Source organism: Mugil cephalus, chromosome 10, assembly GCF_022458985.1.
Source record: "Mugil cephalus isolate CIBA_MC_2020 chromosome 10, CIBA_Mcephalus_1.1, whole genome shotgun sequence".
NCBI lineage: Eukaryota > Metazoa > Chordata > Actinopteri > Mugiliformes > Mugilidae > Mugil > Mugil cephalus.
Window position 1 is genome coordinate 2,649,823 of NC_061779.1, and position 26,135 is coordinate 2,675,957.

Genomic DNA, 26,135 nt, shown 5'->3' on the forward strand with positions numbered 1-26,135 from the left:
TTAAGTACAGATAACAGAACAAAACGGTCGTTCCAGTTCATTGTGGCAGTACAACGAAACCAAAAACGAAACCCTGATGTGACAGACTTCATAATTTGCTACTACACGTTTTCTATTTGTGATTAAATTTAAAATAATAATCCACTATGATCAAAAACAACTTAAATAGTGGAGATGAATTTTGAAATATGCATTTATAGATGTGAATTTTTTCTAATAGAATATAAAGATTAACAATGGCACATACATTTTATTTCTTTGAATTCGAAGTAAGTAATAATGTTCTTCCCTACAATGTTGATTTTATATCTTGTTTTGCACAGTATTTAGTTTTCAAGTTCTTTCTATAAGCAAAGCATATGAGCAACCATCAAAAAATGAATTACACTTGAAAGTTAAGTTTTACAGAAGGAACATTTGTTATCGATGCCAAGGAATTTTGAGATATACGTGTTATTTTTAGTATGTGTTATCGTGTAAAATATGTTTTTATAATACTGAGTGAAATAATCCCAAACATGTGTCCAAATATGGGGACATCATTTTTCATTTTCCACAAACCACTTAAAGTTCAAAGATGATTAAATGTAAAAACTGAAAACGCAAACCAAACAAAAGCTCAGGGCTCGGGAGGTAAAATAAGTCTTTTAAATAAATTATATTTTTGAGTAATTGTTCCTTTAAATAATGCATTCATTGATGCAAATGACAGTTTTGTGTGGGGAAACGTTCTGTGAATACTCTATTGGAGAAGGCGTGTTGATGTAGTGTCGTATTTCCGGGTTGTCCTCGCGCAACCTCGTTTTTTTTTGGGGGGGGGGTTTACGCACCGGCGTCCTCTGGGCGGCGCTGTTTCCCCCACCGCGACATGTTGTTTAGAAGAGGACAGAGAAATGTGACGTTGCAGAAAGAGGCAGTCCGTGTATACAAGCCTGCTCTCTCATTCATGCACCCAGTGTCATATCGTCAGTAGTCGCCACCAGCTCCCAGGTCCAGGCCGCGTCTCACGCCCTCATCAAAGCAGAAAACTCACGAAAAGAGCCGGTGAGTAAACGCGCTTTCCTCCTCATGTATTAGCTTATTTGTGGCGTGCATCTGTGCGTCGTCTTGTCTTTCCCCCCTTCATGCTGTCTCGGGAGCAGCTGTGCAAATGCAGCTTTTTCCTTTTTTTTTTCTTTTTTTCTTTTTTGAAAAAATACGCACCAGCTTTCGAGCTCTAAAAGGAAGTCGCATCGGAAAAGTGTGTTCATTCGTTGCGCGTTCTCGCTTCCCTTTGGGCGCAGTTCGCAGACCTGTGCGGTGCCGGTGTGTGTGTGTGTGTGTGTGTGTGTGCAAGCTGCGCGTTTTCTTAGCTTCGCGTAGTTTGGCCTGTTAGCTGCAGGAAGTTTATCTTAAATACTGCCACATTCAAAACGAAACCTCCGGGGGGGGAAAACGGCCCGTAGCACCTTTCGCATAACCCTTGTCTAACCCCGCAGGGGCCTGGGAGTAATTGTTGTTGTTATGTTAGTTTAAACACATCAGCTGATCTGCTTTTATTTGTCCGTGTTAAGCTCTTACAAGAGTAAAAGGATCCAGGTCAGGGCCTGGTTGTAATTCCTCCCCCGTTCAAAACATGGATGTAGGCAAAAGTCCAAGTTAAGGTCAACCACTGGCCACCGCTTTGCAGCTCCAGTACAACACACAATGGCACCCTGTTATGTTATGGAATAATGATAACAGCCACAATAAAGTGTGCGTGTGTCCCTCACAGTTCCCTATTGTGTTTGATTTGAGCCCATTCAGATGAGATATGCGTGGAAAACGTACGTGAAGGTCAGTCCAAAGTGTCAAGGTGTCCTCAGTGCAGGGAGCCTGATCACATTTGAGATAGCTTTGATGAGACAAATGAAGGTTATTGACGCCAGAGGGGGGTGGGTAGGTAGGTAGGTGGGGGGTGCGCACTAGTGACCCCGTTTTGCACAGACCACGTGGGCGAGAAACACTTGAGATGTATATATATATATATGTGTGTGTGTGTGTGTATAGGGAACATAACTCTACATCTGAACCCATTCACCTGGCGTTAGGAGCAGCGCAGTGTTTGCATCCACATGCGCGTAAAAATAGGTCTGTGTGGGTGTTTATTTATTTATCTTTGCGCTGGCTGTGAAATGTAAGAAAAAGACAAACGCCGGTTTTCCGAATCAAACTGTATGTTTTTGGTGGCTTGACTGGAACCGAAACTGAAGCTTCTTTACGCACGGTGATCCGGCGAGGACCGCGCTGCCAGTTTTACCCGGTATCCAAGCGGCGCAGCGCTGCGACCTTTCCCCTAGTTTCTGCAGCACAGGGCGGATCATGTGATGCTGGAAAGTAGCTGGGGGAAGGGACTGGCTGCTGATGAAACACTGCTCTCTGTGGATGGATGCTGCTGCTCCTTCCCAGGACTCGAGACGTAGCAGCGACGTGTCCTGCTTTCAGATTATGCTCCTGATTGAATGAAATAAAAACACATAGACGAGAAAAAAAAACTTTAAATCCACAATTAATCACAGATAAAGCTTCACAAAGAGAGAGACACAGGCTGGAGTCAAACAAGAGCTCTGTTCAGTTAGTTTGACCATATGTTATATCACCGGGAAAGAAATAAATCATCCTGAACACTTCCTCAAGAGCAATGTTTAGTTTATTTCTCAACATGTAAAAATCAAACAAAATTATAATACGGGAATGGACACGATGAACACAAAATAAAAATAAACAGTCATATTCTACATGTCTGAAAATGAGCTGGAGGAAGTCTAGACTTATTTTATTTATCTATCCTTATTAATAGAACAATAATAGATGTATATTCTTCGCTTTCTGTCAGTATAATAGATAATAGATTGTATTATAGGATAAATCTTCCCCCACAAATTGAAATACACAAAGTTCTCCTTTTCACGCTCAGTGTTTTCCCATAAATTCTGACCTCGTTCGCTTCCAGTAAATCATTTTTAAATGTTTTGTGGTAGGAATTAGCTTTTCTTTGCTTCGAATAAACCTTAATATTAATCAAATGTGTACAAATCTAGTATCATTTAAAACGGCGCAGCATGTTTAATTTGTTAATTTACGCATGCGTGATATAGTTATTATTATTGTTATTGGAACTTTTCTATTTATGAAGCCAAACCTTTACAGAGCCATGAGGCTATGGGACATACCACCAGACAATACACGGCAGGTCACTGGGTCCACTAACACATTTGAATGCATTCTTAAATAACGGTCCTGCTCTAACTCCCACTTCACGGCTGTTTAATGATACGTTTATGCTGAAACTGTTTCGTTTATCCTCAGCCACTGGCAAATGCTGGGGTGCAGATAACAGGACAGTTATATTAAAACACATTCGCTATCTTCAAGTTAGTTAATCATGAACTACAAGCCCCAATTTTTTGCCCAGACTCCCCCTTGATCAAGGCAATTTCCCAACATCCTTTTACTGAGAAGAGTTTGTATCATGTTCCAGTAGCGAAAGTAGGAGGAAGAGAGCAGCGTCACCACTTTAGGCTTGAAACCATTTGTCTTTCTTCTTTACCTCGTCATGTAAAGTTTGCACGTTTAGGTTAAGTGGCACCTCAGGTTGTAGTTTACGTAGGATCTTGGACCTGGAGGGTTAAGGTGCGACACCAGCCTAACCAGTTCATGATAAGTAACGCTGATATGAAACAGTCACTTCCCTGTGGTGTCGTCTTTGAGGAGCCGCACATCAAGCTGATTTTGTGAAGGAGACCCATTCACTCACTATATTTTCTTAATTAAGTAGTGCCTTTTAACGTATTTGTTATCTTTGGTTGTTATCCACATTGTATTTTATCTTATCTTATTTGTAATTTCATTACTTTGTCCTGAGTCATATGCAACGAAATTTCCGTTCTAAGTCTAAGTCATCATTGGTTTTAACTCTTATCTTGTTCTAATAATTAAATATAATTCCTTTCCTGCTATGTGGCTGATATCCAAGGGAGAGCTTAAACCGATTAAAATTGACCAGCAGTGCCGTCAAGGAAAACTGATTTCAAGGAGCTCATCATTCAGTGCATTTACCTGCACATCTTGATCGAACTGTGCTCACAATTCAACTCAGTTTACATGCAATGGAGAAAATTGTATAACCGATGGGAACATGTCCTCCTCCACACTAGGTGGCGATATGCGTCTCGTCAGCAGGTTAATGCGGCCCCCTTTCTGGTTGACCTCTTACGTCGTATAATAGAGAACCGGAGTCGATTATGCGGCACACCAGCATTTCAAACAACAGCCAGATGGATGATAGTCCAGCTTTTTAAATCTTGTGCCTAACGTTTGTGCTACTTTTGGTGCAAATAAGACTCTGTTTACCACCTTCTTTTGTGACCGACTTTCTTGGATGTTTTTGTTGTTCGGTTAAAGTCCGATTAAGGCGTATGCATGCTGGAGAAAATTATAGCATTATCTGGGTGTCTTAGTTGGACAAGGAGGAAATTTTAGTCGTAATAATGTGTTTACAAGCACTTAAATTGTCCAGTTAAAGTCGGATTAAGGCAGTTATTCAGTTTTGTGAAAGATTGTTCTGATCTGATCGTCCTGTTTGTCAGGTTGTGCTGATTATTCCGTTACTGTTCCACATCAGCCTTAACTTGCTCTAGGAAGAATTATGATGTGAACCACTTAATGTTTTTGTTCCATTGAGCTTTTTTTTTTATCTGTGCTATAAACTTAAAGCTTGAATCCTCCACTTCACTAACATTATCTCCATCCCCTCAGTGATCCTGCACAGCGGCCACCATGGCAGAAGCTCACCAGGCGGTGGCCTTTCAGTTCACAGTCGGCCCAGATGGGATCGACCTACGGTTGTCTCATGAGGCTCTGCGCCAGATCTACCTTTCTGGCCTCCACTCCTGGAAGAAAAGGTTCATCCGCTTCAAGGTAAGAGCGATGCACCAAGACAACGTTCGTCCTTTTTCTGGTGTCTGGGCACAGTCAGGGTGATATCTCTGATCCGCTAACCAGTGCACAAGATGGTATACAGTCATTAAAAGGGCACGTGCATTAAAATACACAAATATTACAGTAGGGCTGGATGGTTCACACCGAATACAGGTATTTTTTCTGTTACAATATGATTTTTTAATATACCGACATGCTGTGTCACTGTGAGGCGTGGTGAAGATGGAAAGGTCCGAAAAATGAAGCAGCAGAACGAGAAGACTTGTACCAGTTGTCAGTTGTCCCCCGGCTAAAGCTGTCCTCGAAAATGTCCCTAATTTTAGCTTTTTAATGAAAAAAATGAAAGACTACAGTTATTACGGTAGCCGGTCGCGCTGCTATTGACATCACAGACACAGCAGTTTATACATAAATATGAATAAATAAATGAAACCGTAATTGTCCCTGTTTGTCTCCGAGTTGTACATTTCCATATCAGCAGGCAGTGACGAAGCCTGTTTTACTACTAGTGTGGGATTATCAATATTTACCCATCATCACAGTAAAATAATCCATCCTTAGTCAATCTGGAATACTCCACACTGGAATAATTCATCTCTCAACCACCATTTTTTTGTCCTACCGTCCAGCCCTATATTAAAGCATAATTGTCTATAATGAATAAACTGATTACAGTGGTTTTATAGCTCTACTTATCCTCCCAGGTAATTGTTCTCCCACATTCCCCTTTTAAGTCAAACCAACCGACTGCATCCACCTACTGGTATTAAAAAGCTATTTCCATTCACGCAGGATCAAAAACATACACCCAAACCTTTAGACACTCAGATTTCCATTTTTTTGTTCAGCTAATAAACAACATCCCTGGAGCCAGGTGAGGTGAAGGCTTCGTTCATTGATCGTTGCCCTACTGTAAATTTGTTTATTGAGTGACATCAAGTTGCTCGCACTGGAAGGTCACCTACAGTTACACAACTGTCACAGTCACCTTCCCGTCAGCTCCCTTGTCCTGACCTCTGGCCTAGTTACCTGTTTACTCACAGTGATTCACTCAAACCCACGGACCTGCTAGCGTTTTCACGTGCTCCGCTTTGGTTCACCAATCAATAATGCAATCACATGTATCTTTCTCCCACTTTCTTTTATTTATTAAGGAATTTTCCAGATTTGTTTTGTGACCTCTCTCTCTCTGTTTGCACAGAATGGGGTGATGACTGGTGTGTACCCAGGCAGCCCGACCGGGTTCATGGTGGTGGTCGTGTCCTATATGTCTTACAATAGATATAAAGAACTGGACCCGTCTCTGGGGTTGATTGCCAAGCTGGGGCAACACGTACCCATCAGGTAAGGCCCCCGTACGACGAGCTGTTTTTGTTTTAATCACATAGCGTAGTAGGGATTTGGCTCCGAGCACTAATGGGAATGATATGTTGCAATTTCGGTGGAAAGTGTTTCACTCGGGTCATTAAACTTTTACTATAATTGTTGCATGTTTGCTGATTACGCTTCAGGCGGGGCAGTACTCGGGGTATGAATACAAATTGTGAAACTTCCAGATAACATGTCGTTCCCTGCGCCCACACCTCGGCGTAATGTTTTGATGACAAATGTTGATCTTGTTTAGGAAGATTTCAGCTTCTCTTATCAGCGGCGCCGGAGCCAGGGCGCAGTTTATGACTGCGTCAAGTTTATTACTCAAATGTCAGTGTTGAAGGTTAGAGCAGGTTAGAGAACCTGCTGGTGTCACATGTTTCAAAAGGGTTTCAGAAGTAGTGTTACACCGAGTAATAAACGTTTATTAGTTTCACGTAATTAGTCATTGATATGTTGATGTTATTTAATCGTGGACGTAGGGAAGTTGCCTCAATCAATGACATGCGCGGGTTATAAATCATAATTGAATCCGTCTTTGTTTGCTTTGGACTCAGCCGAGTCTGGCTGCAGGTTTATGATGCGACATTATGTTTCATTGCTTTGTTGTCGTAATAAACAATAATCGCTTGTTGTTGTTGCTGTTCTGTTTCTCCGCCCGCAGCCGATACATGTCCACGGACAGCCAGAAGATAGTGGGAGGGGTCCTAGTGGGCACGGGCCTGTGGGTCACCATCATCATGATCATGAGGAACGTCCTGAAGTGCCTGCTGTCGTGGCACGGCTGGATGCATACGCGCCACGGCACCGTGTCCTGGTCATCTCGGGTCTGGATGGTGAGACGCTGAACTTTTTTTTTTTTGTTCGAGTAACGGTGGAATATTACAATCCGCCATCTTCCAGCGCGTCTGTTGTGCTGCAGCCGAGAGGAAACGGCAATAAATGGAAGATGGAAAGCTTTTCTCGTTCCACATCTAATGTTGAAATGCAGGAATGTTTTTACTGTGTGTGGCAAAGCTCATCCTGATGAATCAGCTGCAGAAGAACTGATCACATGGTTCATACTTGGGCGGTGAAATACCGAATATTGGTATTTTGAATTTTTAATATACCTGCAAACGATTCATTCTCACCCAAAACGTTTGCCATAGTCTTTACGGTCCGTTTAAAGGGACAGTGTTTGGCTTGTCCCTCTCTTAAAGGACCCTTGTTTATCTTATTGTTTAGCAGTTTTTTCATTTCAACATTATGAAGCGGTTGAAGCCCTCTATACGTTGCCGTATCTACCCTGGCAGATGTACATACTTCACACATGCCACGTTAAAACGTACTTTAGTCCTTTGAGTTGAATCCATACGTTACCTATTTGCACTTTGCTTCATTCTCATGTTTCCTGTGTTAAAAAAAAAAAAAAAAAAAAAAAGAGAAAGCTTCTGATTCCCTCTGCCCTCATACTTTTCCGTTCTGCTTATCTAGCTACTAGTGAAGGTGTTCTCTGGCAGGAAGCCAATGCTGTACAGTTTCCAGAACTCCCTGCCCCGGCTCCCTGTCCCCGCTATCAAGGACACCTGCAGAAGGGTAACTTCCGCTTCTCACTTCTTCGTCTGTCTGATGTTTCATGGTGACTCCAGCTTTGGACTGGTGCATAATTTGCATTTTAAATCGCTTCAGTGTTCTTTGAATAACCGATCAAAATAAAAATCAATGACATTTGAATAACAAAGCCCAGCGTAGGTACAAACATCTGTCATGCCTTTACCTTTCAGCCATATGCAGCTGATAAAGTACAAAGTAAAATCTAACAATATTCCTCCAGGGTCCTGGTCCTACACAAACCTACACACAACCAAGACAGAACAACACATAACTAGGACCTTTCTTGGTAAAGTGCAGATGGTGCAATGACATAGACGACAGTTCAGGACAGTACCGGGCAAAATAGGATGTAGTTCAGTGAGGAGGATAAGGTGCAAATGAATTGTAAACCCACTGGACCATATAGAAGCCATGCTGTGTGCAGAATGCTAATAACTGCAGACTGTAAAGAGACGTGAAAAACAATATAGCAGCAGACATGGTTCTTATTTCACCTGGAGGAAGAGCAGAGCAGAGCAGAGCCATATATCAGAGAGAGTCTGACCAACTCAAACCATGGCGCCATGTTTGCTACATCAGAGGTTAGATTCTACAGTGTAACTCTATGGGATGGATGTGCTATTAGTATTAGCATTATAGCATTAGCACGCTAGCCATAATAACTGAGATAAAGTTACGTGTCAGTAAAATGTGTCCATCTACATGGACATAAATTACATACACACATGGGTTTCACAGTATATATGACGCTAGCTGCTATTTTTCTAAGCTAAATAGCTAGCTAGCATAAGGCTAGCATAAGGCTAGGCTAACTTCAAACTTCATTCATTTGTAAAGTGGTGTTTCTGAGATCAAGGTTCACATTAATGATGGTGTGACTTTATTTTTCCTGTATTAAATCTTAACAAACATCAAAGAGAGACATTGACATTTACCTCATCACATAATAGGGAGAAATCAGTTGACATCCAGTTCTTCCTTTTAAATTTCTTCTCCCATAACTTTTTGTTCACTGGGGAAACGGTGGAGTTTCCTCCGTGTTTTCCTGATCCTGTGCTGGAGCCGTAGGCTGAGCACTGTGGCACATTTTAACTTTTAATCCAACTTTATTCTCTGTTACAGACTCTCTCTAATGGACCTCGTTTCACTTCATGTCTCTGTGTTTACAGTACCTGGAGTCCGTGCGCCCGCTGATGGATGATGAGCAGTATGAACGGATGGAGGGCTTGGCTAAAGACTTTGAAAAGAATCTGGGACCCAGGCTTCAGTGGTACGTGAAGCTCAAGTCCTGGTGGACGTCCAACTATGTGAGTATAAAGAATTCCTCCTCCTCCCGCTCTTTTGTCAACATTTTGGACGTTGACCTGCTTCTTGAATCATCTTGAACCTGAAACCCGGTTAAATGTCAGACTCTCCCGTATTTGTCTGGCGCAGGTCAGCGACTGGTGGGAGGAGTATATTTACCTGAGGGGCCGTGGACCCATCATGGTCAACAGCAACTATTATGCCATGGTAAGACATCTCTGCCTGAAGATCTCCGTGCAAACAATGGCTTTATCTTTTGTTTAAAGATTAAACGTTGGCTGTAACTGGTTCGCTGAAGGTGTGGAGAGGTTTTTTTTTTTGTGTGTGTGGGAAGCTGTGTGTCATCCTTTTGTTTCTTATGCAAGCTTAGTCTAATAAGTGCATAATAGCTGTGCACATATAGGTAGTAAAGGTTTTTCCACGTGAGGTAAAGATACTCAAGAGTGTATTTATTGATGTTGCCTAAAGGGACCTTGAGATATTCAGCATCGTGGCTGAAAATCACTTGCATGCGTCTTAAATTTGTGGACTCTACACAAATCTGCAACTCCCTTTGTCTGTGTCCACTGTAATAATAATATTAATTATATTGCACAAGCGTTTTAAAATATTGTGTTTTTATTTATTTTATTTTACTTGTTATCACTTGTGTCTATTGAGGACCTGAATTCCTTTAGGGAGAAACTGTTTAGTCCTCTGGAGGGGCAAGTATTTATGGGACTGTATTGCCCCCTAGAGGGTAGGAGGCCAAACGAGGTGCCAGCCGAGGGTGAGAAGAGTCCTTCACACAATGTTGTTTGCCCTCGAGAGGGAGCGGGTATCTGCAACGTCATGGAGCATGTGTAGAGGGCAGCCAATGATCCTCTGTGCTGCGTTAATGGCTTGTTGTCAGAAATAGATCGTGTTACAATATGTGTCGCAGTTATTAATGAGGTACCTGGAGAATTCAGTAAAATAAATCCCGGTACTCCGACAATGCACTGAAATATGTTGGAAGATATGACGCTGGTTATTTATAGAAGCATATTGCATTCACTTGGAGGGGGAAAAAAAAAAAAAAAAAAAATCTGGTTTTGCTAAGTAATTTATTTTTTGGTTTGTTTTTCAGACTAATTATTCTGTTTTCTGAGTAATATATTTCTTTGGTTTGTTTTTCAGATTTTTTTTTTTTTGTCTTTTTTTGTTTTTCCAGAATTTTTTGTTTTTTCTAATCACCTTCTCTGTGCATAATCTTATATGTCGCAGGACTTTAAAGTATCTTGATAATTCAGGAAAAAAATTACCCCCCAAAAAATATAAGGAGCAAAATTTACCATGAAAATCTGAGAAGGGGATTAGAAAAAAATCTTAAATACAAGGAAAAAAATTACTCTGAAAAAACTGAAAAAAATACTCAAAAAACAAACAAAAAAAATGACTCTGAAAAACAGAAAAAAATAGCCCCCCCAAAAAAAAACCAAACCCTAAGAAATATATTACTCAGAAAAACAGAAAGACAATCAGAAAAACAAGCAAACAAAAAATTACTGCAAACACCAAACCAAAAACAATTTTTTTTTAATGCAATATGCTTCTGTAGTTATAAATATTATTAATAATGATAATAATAATAATATATACATACATCTTTTCTGCAGGACTTCCTGTACGTGTTCCCCACCTCCATCCAGGCTGCCAGGGCAGGTAACGCCATTCATGCTATCATGTTGTACAGGAGGAAACTGGACCGAGCTCAGATCAAACCCGTGAGTACAGAACTCCTGCGTCTCCCTTTTTCCACAGCTTTTGCTGAACTTCCTTTAACCTACATATATTGCGTAAGGTGTTGTATAAACCATGTTGGTCTCCTTTATTTAGTCCTGTGTAAATGTTTAACTATCTTCCTTGTAATTATTAATAGATGTTATCTCGGTGTCTTTGTAGTTAATAATGAGAGCTGCTTATCATTTCCACTGTATTTGTGTTTACTTGGAAGTAGGTTTTCTTTATCTGTAGTGTCACTAATAATTACACAGATTACATGTGTACTGTGCTTTTGTTTTATTTTGGTTTTTTTTGTGCTCGTTGTTCGTCTACAGCCGTGACTAACACCCGAGCAAGTGTTTTCTGCTGCTTCGTTAACAAAGCTTAACGAATGCTGTCGATGTAACCGACACTTTGCTGTGTCATCTTTTCCCGCTCCCTTCTCTCTCAACCTGCATGACGCTTAAGTGCGCACACGTTTGCACAATTAACTAAAATATGTTGTGCAAACTTTTTTAATTTTTTTTTTTTTATTTCTTTAAACCAGGACCAGTTGTATGCATTCATTAAAAAAAATATCAATGCATGAGCCAGCTCTGTTACACACTCACACCCAGTTGTCTCTGTTTTGCTGTTTTGTCGGACGCTGCGTTAGATATACTTGCTGGCCAACAAGGTTCCTCTCTGTTCAGCTCAGTGGGAGCGAATGTTTAACACCTCCCGCATCCCTGGTGTGGAGACAGGTAAGACGAGGGCATATCGCCACCGTGCCCTCTGACCCCCCCTTCAACCCCGCGACCCTAGTCATTACTGCGGCACCAGCCACTGGAAACCCTGACTCCTATGCTCCTTCTCAGCAGCACAGCCCTGAAACGCTCCATCTAATTGGTGATTTGTGATCTAAAGACTATATGTGTATATATAATGTTTAATTAAAGATTGCAGCGTTGCGTCAGGGCTTTGCTGGTGGTATTGAGATGGAAAGCCACTGGTTTCTGGACCCTGCTCATGTCTCTATCCCTGGCAGAACTGCTTATCGAACCAATCCTCATCATTCCCTCTGCCCTTCATCCATGCTCTGTCCTTGTAGGCGTATGTCCGCCACTGCTCTCTGGGGGATCTTTAGATAAATTAGCCTGTCATCTCTATGTGTTTGACTCTCCCCTTTTGCTTTTCAGCTCATGCTCCTACACACTATTCCCATGTGCTCAGCCCAATACGAGCGTATGTTCAACACGACTCGTGTCCCTGGTGTAGACACAGGTAGAGTCTTTAGCTGCGCCTCCTCCTCCACATTTTCTCCTGCTGTTACTTCTCCTGGGGGCATTTGTTCCTCTGTTTGAATTAGAAATAATAATGTGAACTCCTTGTATTAATAGTGCATGTGTGCTAGTGTTTGCACATTTAAGGACTACTTTGCATGCGATTGGAGTTTAGTTGTGGATAAATGGCAAAGGTGTTTAAGGACGATGTGGAAATGTCTAACAGCGTGCACCCACGCCACAATAAGTGAACATGTGTATATATTTATACAATGCCGCTTAATTTTAGCATAAAAACGACTCAGGAACTCGATATTCTAATGAAGCCCTATTTGCACAGGATTAGTTTTACCTGGGACCTCTTGTAAATCAGATATTATCCCCTACGTCTGTGTTTCTTGTGGCGCATTTACACGGGATAAACAAACTCAAATTTACTATCTGTTGTTGTGGCTCTGCTACTTCCCATCTCACCCCACTGCGACGGAGACATTTCTAATTAATTAATTATAACGGATGATAAAAATAGATTCTCGCTACTATTTATCCCGGGGGGAGGGATTACCAAGGATCTGGTGGTATTTAGATCAGCTCCACCTTTGCCAACGACCACATTAATGGATGATTTCATGGTTTCGTCCCCAGTCGAAAGGGGAAAATAGTTCAGCGACATCCCGACTTTGTGCTTTAACATCTGTCCAAACTTTGAATTGTAGCACATCCTTTATAATTCTTAAGTGACAAGAGTCAAGAAGAAGAGTCGCGAAAAAGGAATGAAGTGTTAAGCATTATGGTTCAGGTAATTTCGGTGATTATTTGAAGTTAAGGTCCCCAGATAAAACTAGTCCTGTGCGAATAAAGCTTTAGCTTTAGACAGTAGACAAAGGAAACCAAAGTCAAACAAATGAAAAATAAATATTATGCTTTGGTATTTGATTACTAGGAAAATGACGTAACATTACATTACATGTCCTTGAGGCACAAAACTACCTGCACATCTGGGGCTGCAAGTTAATTCCAAGGCAAAATCAGAGTCAATCTGTTCAGACGTGTTTCCAATTAATGTGATGAGATTTAGTTAGTTTTAAAAAACAAATCGGGGATTAAACGCCTGTTTATGAAAGTGTATGATGCTACAGACAAAGGAGATTTCTGAAGATCAAGGAGAATTATATCCAGTGAAATTCTATTAAGCCCGTATTTATATTCCTGGAGGTCTTTTTATTTATTATTTTTATTGTTGGCTGAGTATTATCAGGGTGGGAGGTTGTTCCCAGTGTAAGTATCTTCTCCTTCGTCTTGCATGTAACAAGATTAATGCTTGTTTGAACACTGTGCAACACCAAAACAATACGACTCGGGCAAAAATAAACGCGCAAACAAAGCTTTCCCATTGGCTCCTCTTGTGCACAGTGTCGCTCAAACAAACATTGTCTCCATACTTTGTTTTCCCAACCCCCCCTTCCTTGTTCCCAATTTACTTTCCCCTTTTTCATCTCACTTGCTGCACTTCCCATTTAGAGCTGCTTTAGTCTTCACACCGGATAGCCCCATGACTTGTCACCAAAAAAAAAAAAAATGCCCTCAAATATGTATTTGTTACTGAAAATCTGTGGACGTGACGGCGTTTTACAGCTGGGACAAAGAACTGGTTCTTATGGTGCGTTTCATTTGGACTCACGAGTCGGAATTTCAAAGTTCCACGGTGGATTTTTCAACTGGAACAAACCTTGAAGTCGGATTTTCTACTCAGAAAGTCGTAGAATCCTCACTAGCCTGGAGTTGAGTTTCCAAGATGGCCGCCCCGTGTGTAAACAGTAACTAGCAGCTCCTGTAATATTCTGTTTATTAGCTCTTCTGATTAGTTTTTGTTGCATTAAATAGGTCGTATAGACAGAATTCTTCCACATACATATGTTGAAATGCTGTTCATTTTTTTATATGGGAACTACAAGCCCATGTCATGCTAACAACAGCTAAAAACAATAGCCTGGTAAAAACCAAAACGGAGCCAAACACCATCATCTCAAACTGGGATTAATGGCGAATTTATTTTCTACAATTGAAACATTTGAATATTTTTCTAAATTTCCGCCTGTGTGGTCTTGTAGATTCATCACTGTAAATAATTCTAGTAAAAAACTCATGAGTCAGTTCAAGTTATCTGCTCCATTTACAATTCGTGGAACGTAAATAGACTAAATTTAGTTTAACATTATAGTAATAATATTAGTTAACATCAGGATTTATGGAAATATTGAACACGTTTCCACCAAGTTATATTCGGACAAAGCAATAGCTGTCATGGACGCGGCCATTTGGTTTTACGACTTCTTTAACTGGAACGCTGATAACTCAGGTGTGACATAATTCTCAGAATCGACTTCCGAGGTAAATGCAACGAACCATTAACGCCTCCGTTCCCTTCTTCTTCCCAGAAGTAAAGTGATGTGACGTCCCGCTTCCCATTTGCATTGATGTGCATCTTCTTTTCACTCGTCCATAAACATTTCATTTTCACCAAATGAGCAGTTTTGATTCCCAATCAAATTTGAAATTTCGAAATGCACCATACATACACACATATATATATAAATATATTCTTCCCTTGACACATAACTCAACATTGCTGTCGGTCCGTCTCTCCCAGACACCCTGCAGCATGTGAACGAGAGTAAACACATAGCTGTCTACCACAAGGGCCGCTTCTACAAGGTGAATATGTTTTATGATGGACGCCTCCTGTTGCCGCGGGAGATCGAGCAGCAGATGGAGAGGATCTTGGCTGACAGGTCGGAGCCGTTACCTGGAGAGGAGAAACTAGCTGCGCTCACTGCAGGAGAAAGGTGGGTGGAAAGGAGCTGGAGCCGAGAAATAAAAGAGGCCACGAAGGGAATATTATTACTGTAGCACAATGAGAACTAGATGGACATTTATTACAGTATATTCAAAGTGACCAGTGAGGGATGTATTCAGCAACCCTGGTTAATCTCTCCATCCGTTTTTAGTCCTTGAAAAACATTAGACTCCTGGTGTAGTATATTCAGATACACTCAATGAATATAGTAATAGTTAGAACTGACAAAAGCTTTTACAAGGATCATTTAAAGTAAAAGGCCGCACCCAAGTTATTAGTCAGCTCAGTATTTTCAGTCATAACATGTGGCCACTGAATCACCTCACACATATCTGCAGTGTGTTGTTTATTTATTTATTTAAGTATTAGGCTGTGATGAGCAGAAATCAGCTGCTGTTTTGGGCCCGGTCACATACAGTAGAATCCAAAAAAAAGACTTGTTGCTGTTTTTGGATCGAGAAAATGATGAGACATCAACCACAGACATGTAAGGAATGGAGTGTTCCTCCCTTCTTCTTCTACTCCCTCCACAACAATGGTCAGAAACTATATGACCTGAGTCTGTGTAAAATAACAAAAAGAGTTCCTGCTACTGTATTGTCTATATTTATTTATTTATTTAATCTTCCTGGGAACCACATCAGTCAACATTACATCACCAAGACATAAAAACACAAAATAACCGTATTAAAACAATAATAATATTAAATTGCCAGTAACACCCAATAATATTTAAACCATTCATTATAGTCCAAGAAAATTTCCCACTGATGATCATGTAATCAGACATTATTCAGATTAAGGGTTGTGTCGTGAAAAATAATTCAACCAAGTAGAAGTGTTTTGAAATTAATAATGATATGCCAAACACGCCAAATTTCTCATACAGCAAGACACATCCCACTATAGAGTGAAACAGACATTTGTCAATGAAGGTGTGTGTGCAAAAAATTGGATGTGGTGAAAGTGTATTTTCCACTTCTTGAGTCTTTCTTCTGCATAGAAAAGAGGTGAGAAGGTCAAAAGGAAGTGTATGCGAAGTCAAACGAGACAACTAAAAAGTCTTTTTAGAAAATGTAACGTAATGTCGCACTTATTCTGAACTTTCGGTGAACTTCTGCAGAACTTATTTTGACTTGTCATGAGCTCATGTTGGTTTCTATCACAGTTGTTCTGTGACATGAGGTATTTCACGACTGTTCCGTGTTTACAGAACGTTGTTTTGCACTCGTTTTTGAGACAGGAAGTGAAAAACAACCTGGCGTTGCAGCCTGGTATTTAAATCACGCCTTTAACTTCTATATGACAGATGATGGTAAATGACACTCTGCGTTTTACATAATGAAATAGTTCTTATAAAACGAAGCAGAGAAATAAACATCAATGACCTTCATGATGATGTAGTTATGTCCATCTTGTCCTTTTTGTATAATGTGAACTCCTGGTCTGTGGTTTTCTGCAGGACTCCTTGGGCAAAGGCCCGTGAGACGTACTTCGGCCGCGGTAAGAACAAACAGTCCCTGGACGTCATCGAGAAGGCGGCTTTCTTCGTGACCCTGGACGACACTGAGCAGCGCTACGACGCAAAGAACCCGGTCAAGTCTCTGGACGTTTACGCCAAGTCTCTGCTCCACGGGAAATGCTACGACAGGTGAGGAAGATAAAGGAGGAATGGGATGAAATCATTTAGAAATGATTCTTAATTTTATTCTTTCTTTCTTTCTTTTTTTTTTCTTTCAGGTGGTTTGATAAAACTTTCAACCTGATCATTTACAAGAACGCCACCATGGGCCTGAACGCAGAGCATTCCTGGGCAGATGCTCCAATCATCGGTCACCTGTGGGAGGTTTGTGTCAGCGCGACTTTCAAATACATTTCAATCCAGCGTGTTATTACTTTACAGTGGATGAAATTCAGATGCCAGTATTCATTTAATCATTACCAAAAGGAAAACACAAGGAACAGGTTAAACTGTTCAACAGTGTGAATGAGTGACATAAAATTCAGGCTGGTATCGGCGATACCGATCCGATACTTTGTGTAAATACGCCCTGATGTGTCTGGTAGACCTAAAAAAAAAAATATATATATGTTGTATTTCAAATCATAATCAAAGAATAAAAGACATCAGAGTCAGATATTTATGAAGTATTCATATTTCATGTCACAGAAACGTGACAAGAGCTGAGCATCGCACTCATTCACAAGATCTCAGCCCTTTATTTGTCTAAATTAATAACATTAAGAATAACAATAATAATAACGATACATTTTATTTGTGTTGCACTTTAACTTTTAACAATCTCAAAGTGACAAAACTCCACAAAAAGGTCAATAAATAGTTAAAAGAAGATCCTCTAGAATACATTCAGTAAAAAGCTTTTATTTATAAATGTAGGTTTTTAAGTGTCGTGCAAACACATCCGTGGTCTGTAGAGGGCGCTCCACAGCCTCAGAGTTTCCAGGATGAAGGTGATATGTATTTTTAATATGTTAAAGTGCTTGAGAGGTTAAAAAAAAAACTAACTGGGCTTATTCAAGTTACCAAAAAGATAAAATACTCAAAAAATCATTAACAAACAACAACATCAACAACAAAGGTAAAGGCCTCAATATAACTAAAAAACTTAGTGTAAAATTAAGAGTGTGGATAAATGAATATTGTATTAAAAAGGACTTCAGTCTGGACTTAAAATCCATTAATGAAGTAACGAACATGTGTAAGTAAAAGAAAACTGACTGTGTGAGGTACGGCCAAAAAAACAAAGTTAACAGTAAAACAGGTAAGAATTCATTGAAAGGTTTAGAAAGGAGATGTGGAGAGTAAATGTATTTATAAATAAAAAGGTAGAACTGAAATGTATTAATGTCGTAAATTGACCATATGTTAAGTTCTTTTAAATGGGGTGATGGATGGAGATGGTTGATTAGCAGAGGAGGATAGCCAAATTAATTTCTTTTGTGTGATGATGAATAATTTCTTGAAATTCCTCTGGTCCAGACAATATAGTATTTATCAAACAGTATTTAAGTCTTTGGATGTTTTTGCCAGAGAACCCAATGAGGAGTACATTACAGTATTCCAGCCTGAAATTTTGGATTATTTTATCTTAAAAATAAACAATAATCTGTAGTGGTTTGCACATTTTTTTTTTAAACTTTTTATTAACATGTCAAAAACCGACAAACATGACAACACGATATGTTTGGAAGAAATGGCTCGATAAAGTTTTTTATGTATATTTTCTAATTTTCAGCAGAAGACAAAAAATACAATGACAGCACATTAATTATAAAAGTATTACTAAAAATAATAATACTTTTATCGATTTATCCAAAGAATAAAAGGACAAAACATAACCGCTAAGCTGCTAACCTCTCTCATGCTTCTTCCTGTTGTCCAACCAGTGATAAAACGTCACCGTGCTCGTTAGCTTCATTGGTCATTCATTCAATTGGCCGTCGGCTTGAATGTGTCTATGTTGTGTCTGTGCACAGCCTCTTGTGACTTCCGTCATCTGAAAATAGATCCTAAAGGTGACGTCAAAACTTGCTTCTGTTGCAGCACGTACTTTCCATGGACCCTGTTAAGCTGGGATATAATGAGGAAGGTCACTGCAGAGGGGAGCCACATCCCAGCATGCCTGGTCCTCAGAGGCTGCAGTGGGAGATTCCTGCTGAGGTAGAAGAGCTGCAAGACTTTAGTGGATTACACTTAAAATAAATTGTTAATAATTCCAAGCTAATTAAAACAAATAATTATCTATCACTTCTCTCTAGTGCGAGGAAGTCATCGAGAGCTCTCTTACTATAGCCAGGGCTCTGGCTGATGATGTGGACTGCCACATCATCCCCTTCCATAACTTTGGGAAGGGCCTGATTAAGAAGTGCCGCACCAGCCCTGATGCCTTCATCCAGATCGCCCTCCAGCTCGCCCATTTCAGGGTGAGTGATTTCATCCCGTTCGTCTCTCTGTTTTTGTTTTTTGTTTGTTTTGTTTTGTGTGTTTATTATGTCGCTACTGATTTATCATTTATGAGTTAAGTTATCTGAGGATGCACCAGCTCAGGGTGTGTGTCTGGTAACATCCAGCAGAGGGCAGTCACAGCTAACCAGCCACAGAGTCGTATATTAGAGACTCAAATCATGGCGCCATGTTTGCTACATCAGAGGTTAGATTCTACAGTGTAACTCTATGTTTAAATAAATGTCTTATTTCCACCATTAACGTTCCTATAAATGTTATCAATATGTAAAAGGTCCTCACTTAAATATCCCAGCGTCTACTTCCTTTAAATATCTTAAATGAGCTGTAAAATGCTTTGTAGCCCAATCACCTCATCAGTCATGGAGCTGTGTTTACCTTCTCCTCAGTCTCCGTGTTCATCCATCACCGTTAAAAGGTGGAAATTACTCAGAAAAATTAGAAATACTCAGAAAATTGAACTGTTATTGAGTATTATCATTAGTATTATAGCATTAGCATGCTAGCCATAATAACTTAGTAGCAACTGAGGTAAAGTTATGTGTCAATTAAATGTGTAAAAAAAATCTTAACAGACGTCAAAGAGAGACACTTACATTTACATAATGGGGAGAAATTCCTTTATATGCCTCATATCCTGTGGCATATTTTAACTTATAATCCAACTTTATTCCCTGTTATTGCCACTTCTCTGTGGGTGAATATTGGTTAGATGTATCTAACATGTGACCAGCTCAGAGCCAATCAGCATAGAGGGTTAGCTCAGCCCCTGCATTAGCTAGTTGGACAGACTCTTTAATATACAATCAAAACTTTGTTAGCAGTATTTTGTGTTTTGTTTATTAGTTTTGCTTTTTTTAAAATTACAAAACCCACCATAGACCATTTTACACTTATTTGAAATTGGTGTTCAGCTTCACATAATTCACACAGCGTAAACATCTCCACAGAATCACTTACTCCTGTAATTATCTGCACGGTTGAATAGCGTTTATTTTTTTTTCTGGTTTCTCCATTTAATCCTGACCTGCATTCTCTCTCAAAAGGACAAAGGGAAGTTCTGTCTCACGTACGAAGCCTCCATGACGCGCTTGTTCCGCGAGGGCCGGACAGAAACCGTGCGTTCCTGCACCGTGGAGACTTGTGCCTTTGTTCGCGCCATGATCAGAGACGAGACTGTAAGTCTAGATCCCGACAGCACCCGCTGATTAACGGCAGATTATTCATTTCACTTGAATGGCTTTTTTTTTTTTCCTTTTCCTCAGAGAGAAGAGAGGCTCAGGTTGCTGAAAGTGGCAGCAGAGAAGCACCAAAACATGTATCGCCTGGCGATGACGGGACAGGGCATCGATCGTCACCTTTTCTGTCTCTATGTGGTTTCCAAATACCTGGGAGAGGACTCGGCTTTCCTTAAGGAGGTACAGTATGAGCTGTTGTTGCAGGTTTTTGTGGGATTAGCGCTCTTTAACCCCCCCCCCCCCATGAGTAAGTGTTTATGGATGCCACCTCTGTGTTTCAGGTCCTGTCTGAACCGTGGAGGCTGTCCACCAGCCAGACGCCTCTGCAGCAGGTCGAGCTGTTTGATCTGGTCAGACACCCAGAATACGTGTCCTCTGGCGGTGGATTCGGTCCCGTAAGTTATCAGTTTGTTTCTACAGCCTTTATATTTATTTGACCTAATGCGTGACACGGCAGCAAAAAACCCCCCTGATCAATTTTGAGATTTTGCTTCATTAACATGTCCTCTATCAAACTAGTTTACTCTTACACCTCTAATTTACTCTTAAATTCACTAAAAGTCGGCTTTTAGAGCCTCGTCTCTACCTCAGCATATGAGGAACCGTTGTGAAGCTCTTCTTCTCCTGCAGAAGTCTGTCGGCTCCAAATATGGTCATATCCTTTTATCAGAATGAGTTTTTCTGCAGCTCTGAGCCAGAAATATTCACTTCAGTAGCTCTTGCACCATCCAAACTTTCCAGATTTATTCCTAATTACATACTGCAGGTATTTACAGAGGAGATTTATCATATATTACTCAGTCTGATTTATGGAACATTTAAAGAGATATCCCAAATTCCCTCTGTAAAATACCTGGAAATCGAATATGTTAAGGAAATGAAACAAGAATTTTGAGCCTATTCAAATTTCTGTTCTGGAAATTTATGCAAATTATTGCATTACTTAAGTAGATAACTCCTCATTTGCATATTTAAATATAAATTCACAGGAAACTTGTAATGCAAAAAAAATATTGTATTTATGTAAGTTATGAAATGGAGAGGTTTCATGGTGATATCTATTAGTTAAAGTTTTTACCATGTTCACCTGTTGTGTCTCACATTAACAAAATCCTCTGAAACTATGAAACACTCACTACAGGATATTATACTGATTATTATCTCAGAGCAGAGAGCATTGAATGCACCCCCCCCCCCCCCCTAGGCACGCTGATATAAACAAAACAGACATTTGCTGAAAAGAACAACATTTGTGAGCTGGTTTTCCAGGCACCAATCTACCAAAAAGATAAAGGACAAAGTAGACGAATGAGATCTTATTCTCCTTTACAGTGAGGGGCAGACAAAAAAAAGTGTCTAGTAGAGATGTAACAAAACACTCAACTCACAATTCGATACAATTTCCGATACTGAGTTAACGATACGATTTACTCACATCAAACAGAATGAGCTTGAAGACAAACTAAAGATTCCTTTAATTACTTCTCAGACAAAAAAAAATACACATTTCTGAGTTAGGATGTAACTTAAAAACACAAACTATACCATGAGTGTATATTTAAAAAACATATATGTGCATAAATTTTCTTCCAAGTTCCCTTATTTATGTAGCGACGTATGAGTTGGTGACTAACAACTAGATTACGCCCTCTGCTGTTTAAAAAAGGCATCACTGTTTATTTTTCATCAGATTTGAATCGTCACACATTAATAGGGCGGCATGACAAAAAATCTGTATTTTCATGTGTTCCTACTGGTTGAGAGAGGAATTAATGCAGTAGATTGACTAAGGATAAACTATTTTACTGTGATCATGGCCCCGTGTTAACACTACCTGCTCGTGTGGAAATCTGGGGACATTTACAGCTCAGAGATAAAAAAATAAATAAATTAAATGTTATTAAAGATGAAACGAAGAAACGGGGATTATTATGGTTTCATTTATTTTGACATATTTCTCCATATTTTAACATATTTAAACTGCAATGTCTGTGATGTCATTAGCAGCATGACCAACTACCGTAATAGCTGTAGTCTGTGTGCAGCATTTTTTTTGTCATTCATAAAAAACTAAAATTTGGGACATTTTTACTGGCAGCTTTAACAGACATTGAAAATGATCCAGTATGAAGCATTTTCACATCCACCTGTTGTTGTTATGTTTGTCATTAATTAGGGAATCAAATGTCTCAGAAAGGTGCAGCTTTTGGAAATATAATTTGTCCGTCTTTCCGTTCGTCCACTAGGTGGCCGATGATGGTTACGGAGTTTCCTACATCATTCTTGGTGAGAACCTCATCAACTTCCACATCTCCAGCAAACACTCAAGTTCAGAAACTGTAAGTAAACAGAGAAATAATCCCCCCACTCTTCTACATCTTTTATTTCATGTAGAACCGTTCTGAAATCTTTCTTCTTCTTTTCCAGGATTCGCATCGTTTCGGCACCCACCTCAAGCAGTCCATGCTGGACCTTCTGGATCTTTTCCAGCTCGACAAGAAAGACGTCAAGTGATTCGAGGCAACACGATAAAACTGTTTTTAGCGAGGCATATATTGTTCACGAAGTTTGTACAGAATCAGTTGTTGGATTTGGGGTTATTATTATCGTTAAGTTAATTGATGTTACAGAAAATAAGGACGATCGGAAGGTGTTTGGAAGCATTACTGTTCCTGTGTGTGTTTGTGTGTGTGAGGTGTTTATGTGTACTGTACGTTAAGGCAAAGGGGGATTCTGGTGGTGGTGGTGGTGGTGGTGGTGGTGCAGGTCGTGGACAGATCAAAGTTTTTATTTACTGACTGTACGCACCAGTGCCTTAGCAGAACCACGAAATGTAAAAAAGGGCAAAGAGCGAGAAGGAAATTTCTAGTGTGGGATCAAGCTAACACGATTAGAGACACGAAACGTCTGTTCATCATTGCGTCATCTGATATTTAAATCGAGTTTTAAGTTGCGAGATGCTGCAATATATATATATATATTTTTTTTTTTAGTCCTTGCGTGTTCTTTTTAAAATTATTTTAGTCTTTATTTCAACTGGAGCTCCTGAGTCACGTGCAACTGACCAAAGCAGCGACTGTGATGAGCGTCATCGTACAAATTGCGTGACGTCCACTCGTCTTCACAGGACTCCGAGGTTGAGCGTCATCCTGTCGGGAGTAATATCTGTAAATAAGGAGAATTATAAATGTTATGATCTGAAATGTGACCCTGCATCAGTAAGATGGGGGAGCCGCCGTCTCTACCCTCTCGTTAACGGATCTCCATTGCCTTTTCTTTTTTTTTTTTTTTGACTCAAGTGCACCGATGACGTGTTTGTTTGTTTGTTGGATTTTAGCTGCTATGATTTTACGATGTAGCGACAAAGGCATTTTTTTTGTGTGTGTGTGTGTGTGTGTGCGTGTGTTGTTTTCATACTCAGGTTTTGCTAACTCTGCCTGTTATCTTAGGGCTGCCGGCTGCGGCGTTGACATCGTTTGTGCTTTCGCTGGCATGTACATGGACAACGGTAGAAGAAGTTGAAATGCAGGCTGACGCCATGTGACCCTGGTGTACTCGTATAGGTAGCATATAGCATAGCGTGACGTTTTGCTGTGGAAAATGAGGATTTGCAGGGAAATGGGTGGGGTGGGGGGGTGAGTTTTCTTCTGTTAATGAATAATATTCTTTGTTGTTCACTCCGATACTGGCGGTGTAGTTCAAACTAACCAGTTCCTAGCTATCTTGGTAGCCTTTCTGTCACATTAGGATGAATTGTAAACCTTTCTGACCTAGTCAAACTGAGGAGGTGCTGAATAATTTATGTGTTCTCTCAGTACAATAAGAAATCATCGCCCTCTCTGAGTTATTCTCGGAAAGGGCGGATTCAGGATTGTCATGTATAGGAATTGATTTTTCACTATGTGTATGTTATATTTATTTTTTTTTTTCCAGATTTTAAACCCATTTAAACCTCACACACATATTAACCAGCTGAATGTGGGAAATGATGAGCACTAAGTTTAAAGCTTTGCAGATTTAACTAAAAACGACAAAATGCTCCTTTTTTTTTTTTTTTTTTTTTGACATGACGATTTTGCTATCGCAGACTTTGCCAGTATGTTGTAGTCGTATGACTTTTTATCTCGGTAGACCACATGTTTACACTGCTGCTGCATGTCTTTTGGAGATGAAGCTGTATATGTTTGCCTTTTAATTTAAAGATGTGTGTCAGAAAAGACAAGCAGCTGATATACCAAACCAAGTTTTAACAATAATAAAGTGAATGTCAGACGGTCTCTCGGAGTGTGTCGCTTCTCTCTCCTCGTTTTGAAATTATTCAATAAGTTGGGAAAGAAAATAGACATTTAAAACACATTAAAGCCACAATTTCCCTAAGGTTTTACTCAAACTAAAAACGAAGTCTCATTTACAGCAGTGATTCTCAACCATGGACATGAACCCTGGTGGTCCATAATGTAATTGCAAGGGGAAAATAAAATATCTTTAAAAAAAAAAAAGATCATTAATTGAATCTTGCTCTTGAACAGTTTGGAGCTCATTCATGGTCTTGGTCTCTTTTGAAAACACTCTGAAGTTTCTATCATAAAAATCTGAATCATTCTTAATGATATTGTTCTTAAGTAATCAAAGTTCTCACACTGTTAAAAAATAAGAAGTTGTTGAGTTCACCTGATTTATTTTTGCCTTCAGAGGAAACTGAGGACAGATCTCATCTGAGTAACACAAGATTATCATAGCATGAATTCTTATTTGCTTCCAGTTCAAATAGTTTCGACACTTATTGATACAAACAGGACGTTTTGACCTGGTTAATATTAATTGTTCGATCGATATGAGGGTTTTCCGGTGAGTTTTTGCTCGTTACTCATTTTTATTGTTTTGAACAACATGTTTTGGTTGAATCCTATAGTGACTTATATCAATGAAATCAGACGAAAATGAGCTTTCCAACAACATATTGCATGCATCATTTATTCAGACACAACTTGTGTACAGAGCTCTGATTTGTTCAAAAAACTACTGCCGTCCCATATACAACCCAGAGGAATATTAAGGGGTTAAATGAAAAAAAATAAAATCCATTGCCCCACAATGGGGGCATTTGTTCCATCTTGTTTGACCCATCCATCTGTTTGTACAGTAGTGGATACAATTGGTGCAGCAGATGGGCCACAAATCACACTTATGCTGCCGAAACCCGGGATCGAACCAGGGACCTTTAGATCTTCAGTCTAATGCTCTCCCAACTGAGCTATTTCGGCATGTTATCATTAAATATGTAATGCAAAATGGCCGCAAATGATGTTAAATATATATATAAAGAAGTTGAGAAGTACATCTGTTTAGTTTACTGTAATTTATTAAGAGATATTGCACCTGGTTGCATTGTTCAGAGTTACTGCATGATGCTGTTAATACAAACTTAACACAACCTGCATACGTTTTACATTATGAGGCCCGTACTGTTTCAGTGGGCGTACGCCATTCATTTCTTAATAATGCTCTTATTGTGAAACATCTACAGGAAGGTGTTGTGGGAAAATCATCACATATATTAATGTGAGTCAGAAAATATCCTCGATGTCTTCGTTCTAGTAAAATTTGGAGCCCATCTGTTCATTCTCACTTCAGCCTCATGAGACCTTGTTTGGAATTCATCTTAATTTCTTTAAGATAAGATAAATATATTTAGGTGTTTGGGATTAGTAAGACTTACACCTAAGTGTAAAAAAAAAAAAGTTCCAATTTAAGTCCCCAATGTGAACCAAAATATAAAACTGTTAATTTTAATGCAAAAGCAGAACTGGAAACAATGA

General features: G+C 39.6%; 1 protein-coding gene and 1 non-coding gene across 3 annotated transcripts; one reads left to right on the top strand and one right to left on the bottom strand.

The window, feature by feature from the left end:
* The first annotated feature begins 902 nt into the window (after window positions 1–902).
* Window positions 903–24,593, top strand: cpt1ab (carnitine palmitoyltransferase 1Ab (liver)). 2 transcript variants are annotated; one of them, XM_047595934.1, is made up of 19 exons: window positions 903–1,044; window positions 4,777–4,938; window positions 6,161–6,303; window positions 6,995–7,166; window positions 7,807–7,908; window positions 9,096–9,233; window positions 9,361–9,438; window positions 10,869–10,976; window positions 11,630–11,717; window positions 14,887–15,082; window positions 16,556–16,744; window positions 16,834–16,939; window positions 18,659–18,775; window positions 18,874–19,038; window positions 20,125–20,256; window positions 20,344–20,496; window positions 20,598–20,711; window positions 22,563–22,655; window positions 22,744–24,593. In XM_047595934.1, exons 2-19 carry the CDS (start codon window positions 4,798–4,800, stop codon window positions 22,828–22,830), a joined length of 2,322 nt encoding a protein of 773 aa, XP_047451890.1. In that variant the 5' UTR covers window positions 903–1,044; window positions 4,777–4,797; the 3' UTR covers window positions 22,831–24,593. The 2 variants fall into 2 exon arrangements, with proteins under 2 accessions (XP_047451890.1, XP_047451892.1); XM_047595936.1 differs by lacking the exon at window positions 11,630–11,717 and adding an exon at window positions 12,153–12,237.
* A 914-nt stretch (window positions 24,594–25,507) lies between these two features.
* Window positions 25,508–25,580, bottom strand: trnaf-gaa. The gene has a single exon. It is a non-coding gene; the product is annotated as a tRNA-Phe (tRNA).
* Between the last annotated feature and the right edge of the window lie 555 nt (window positions 25,581–26,135).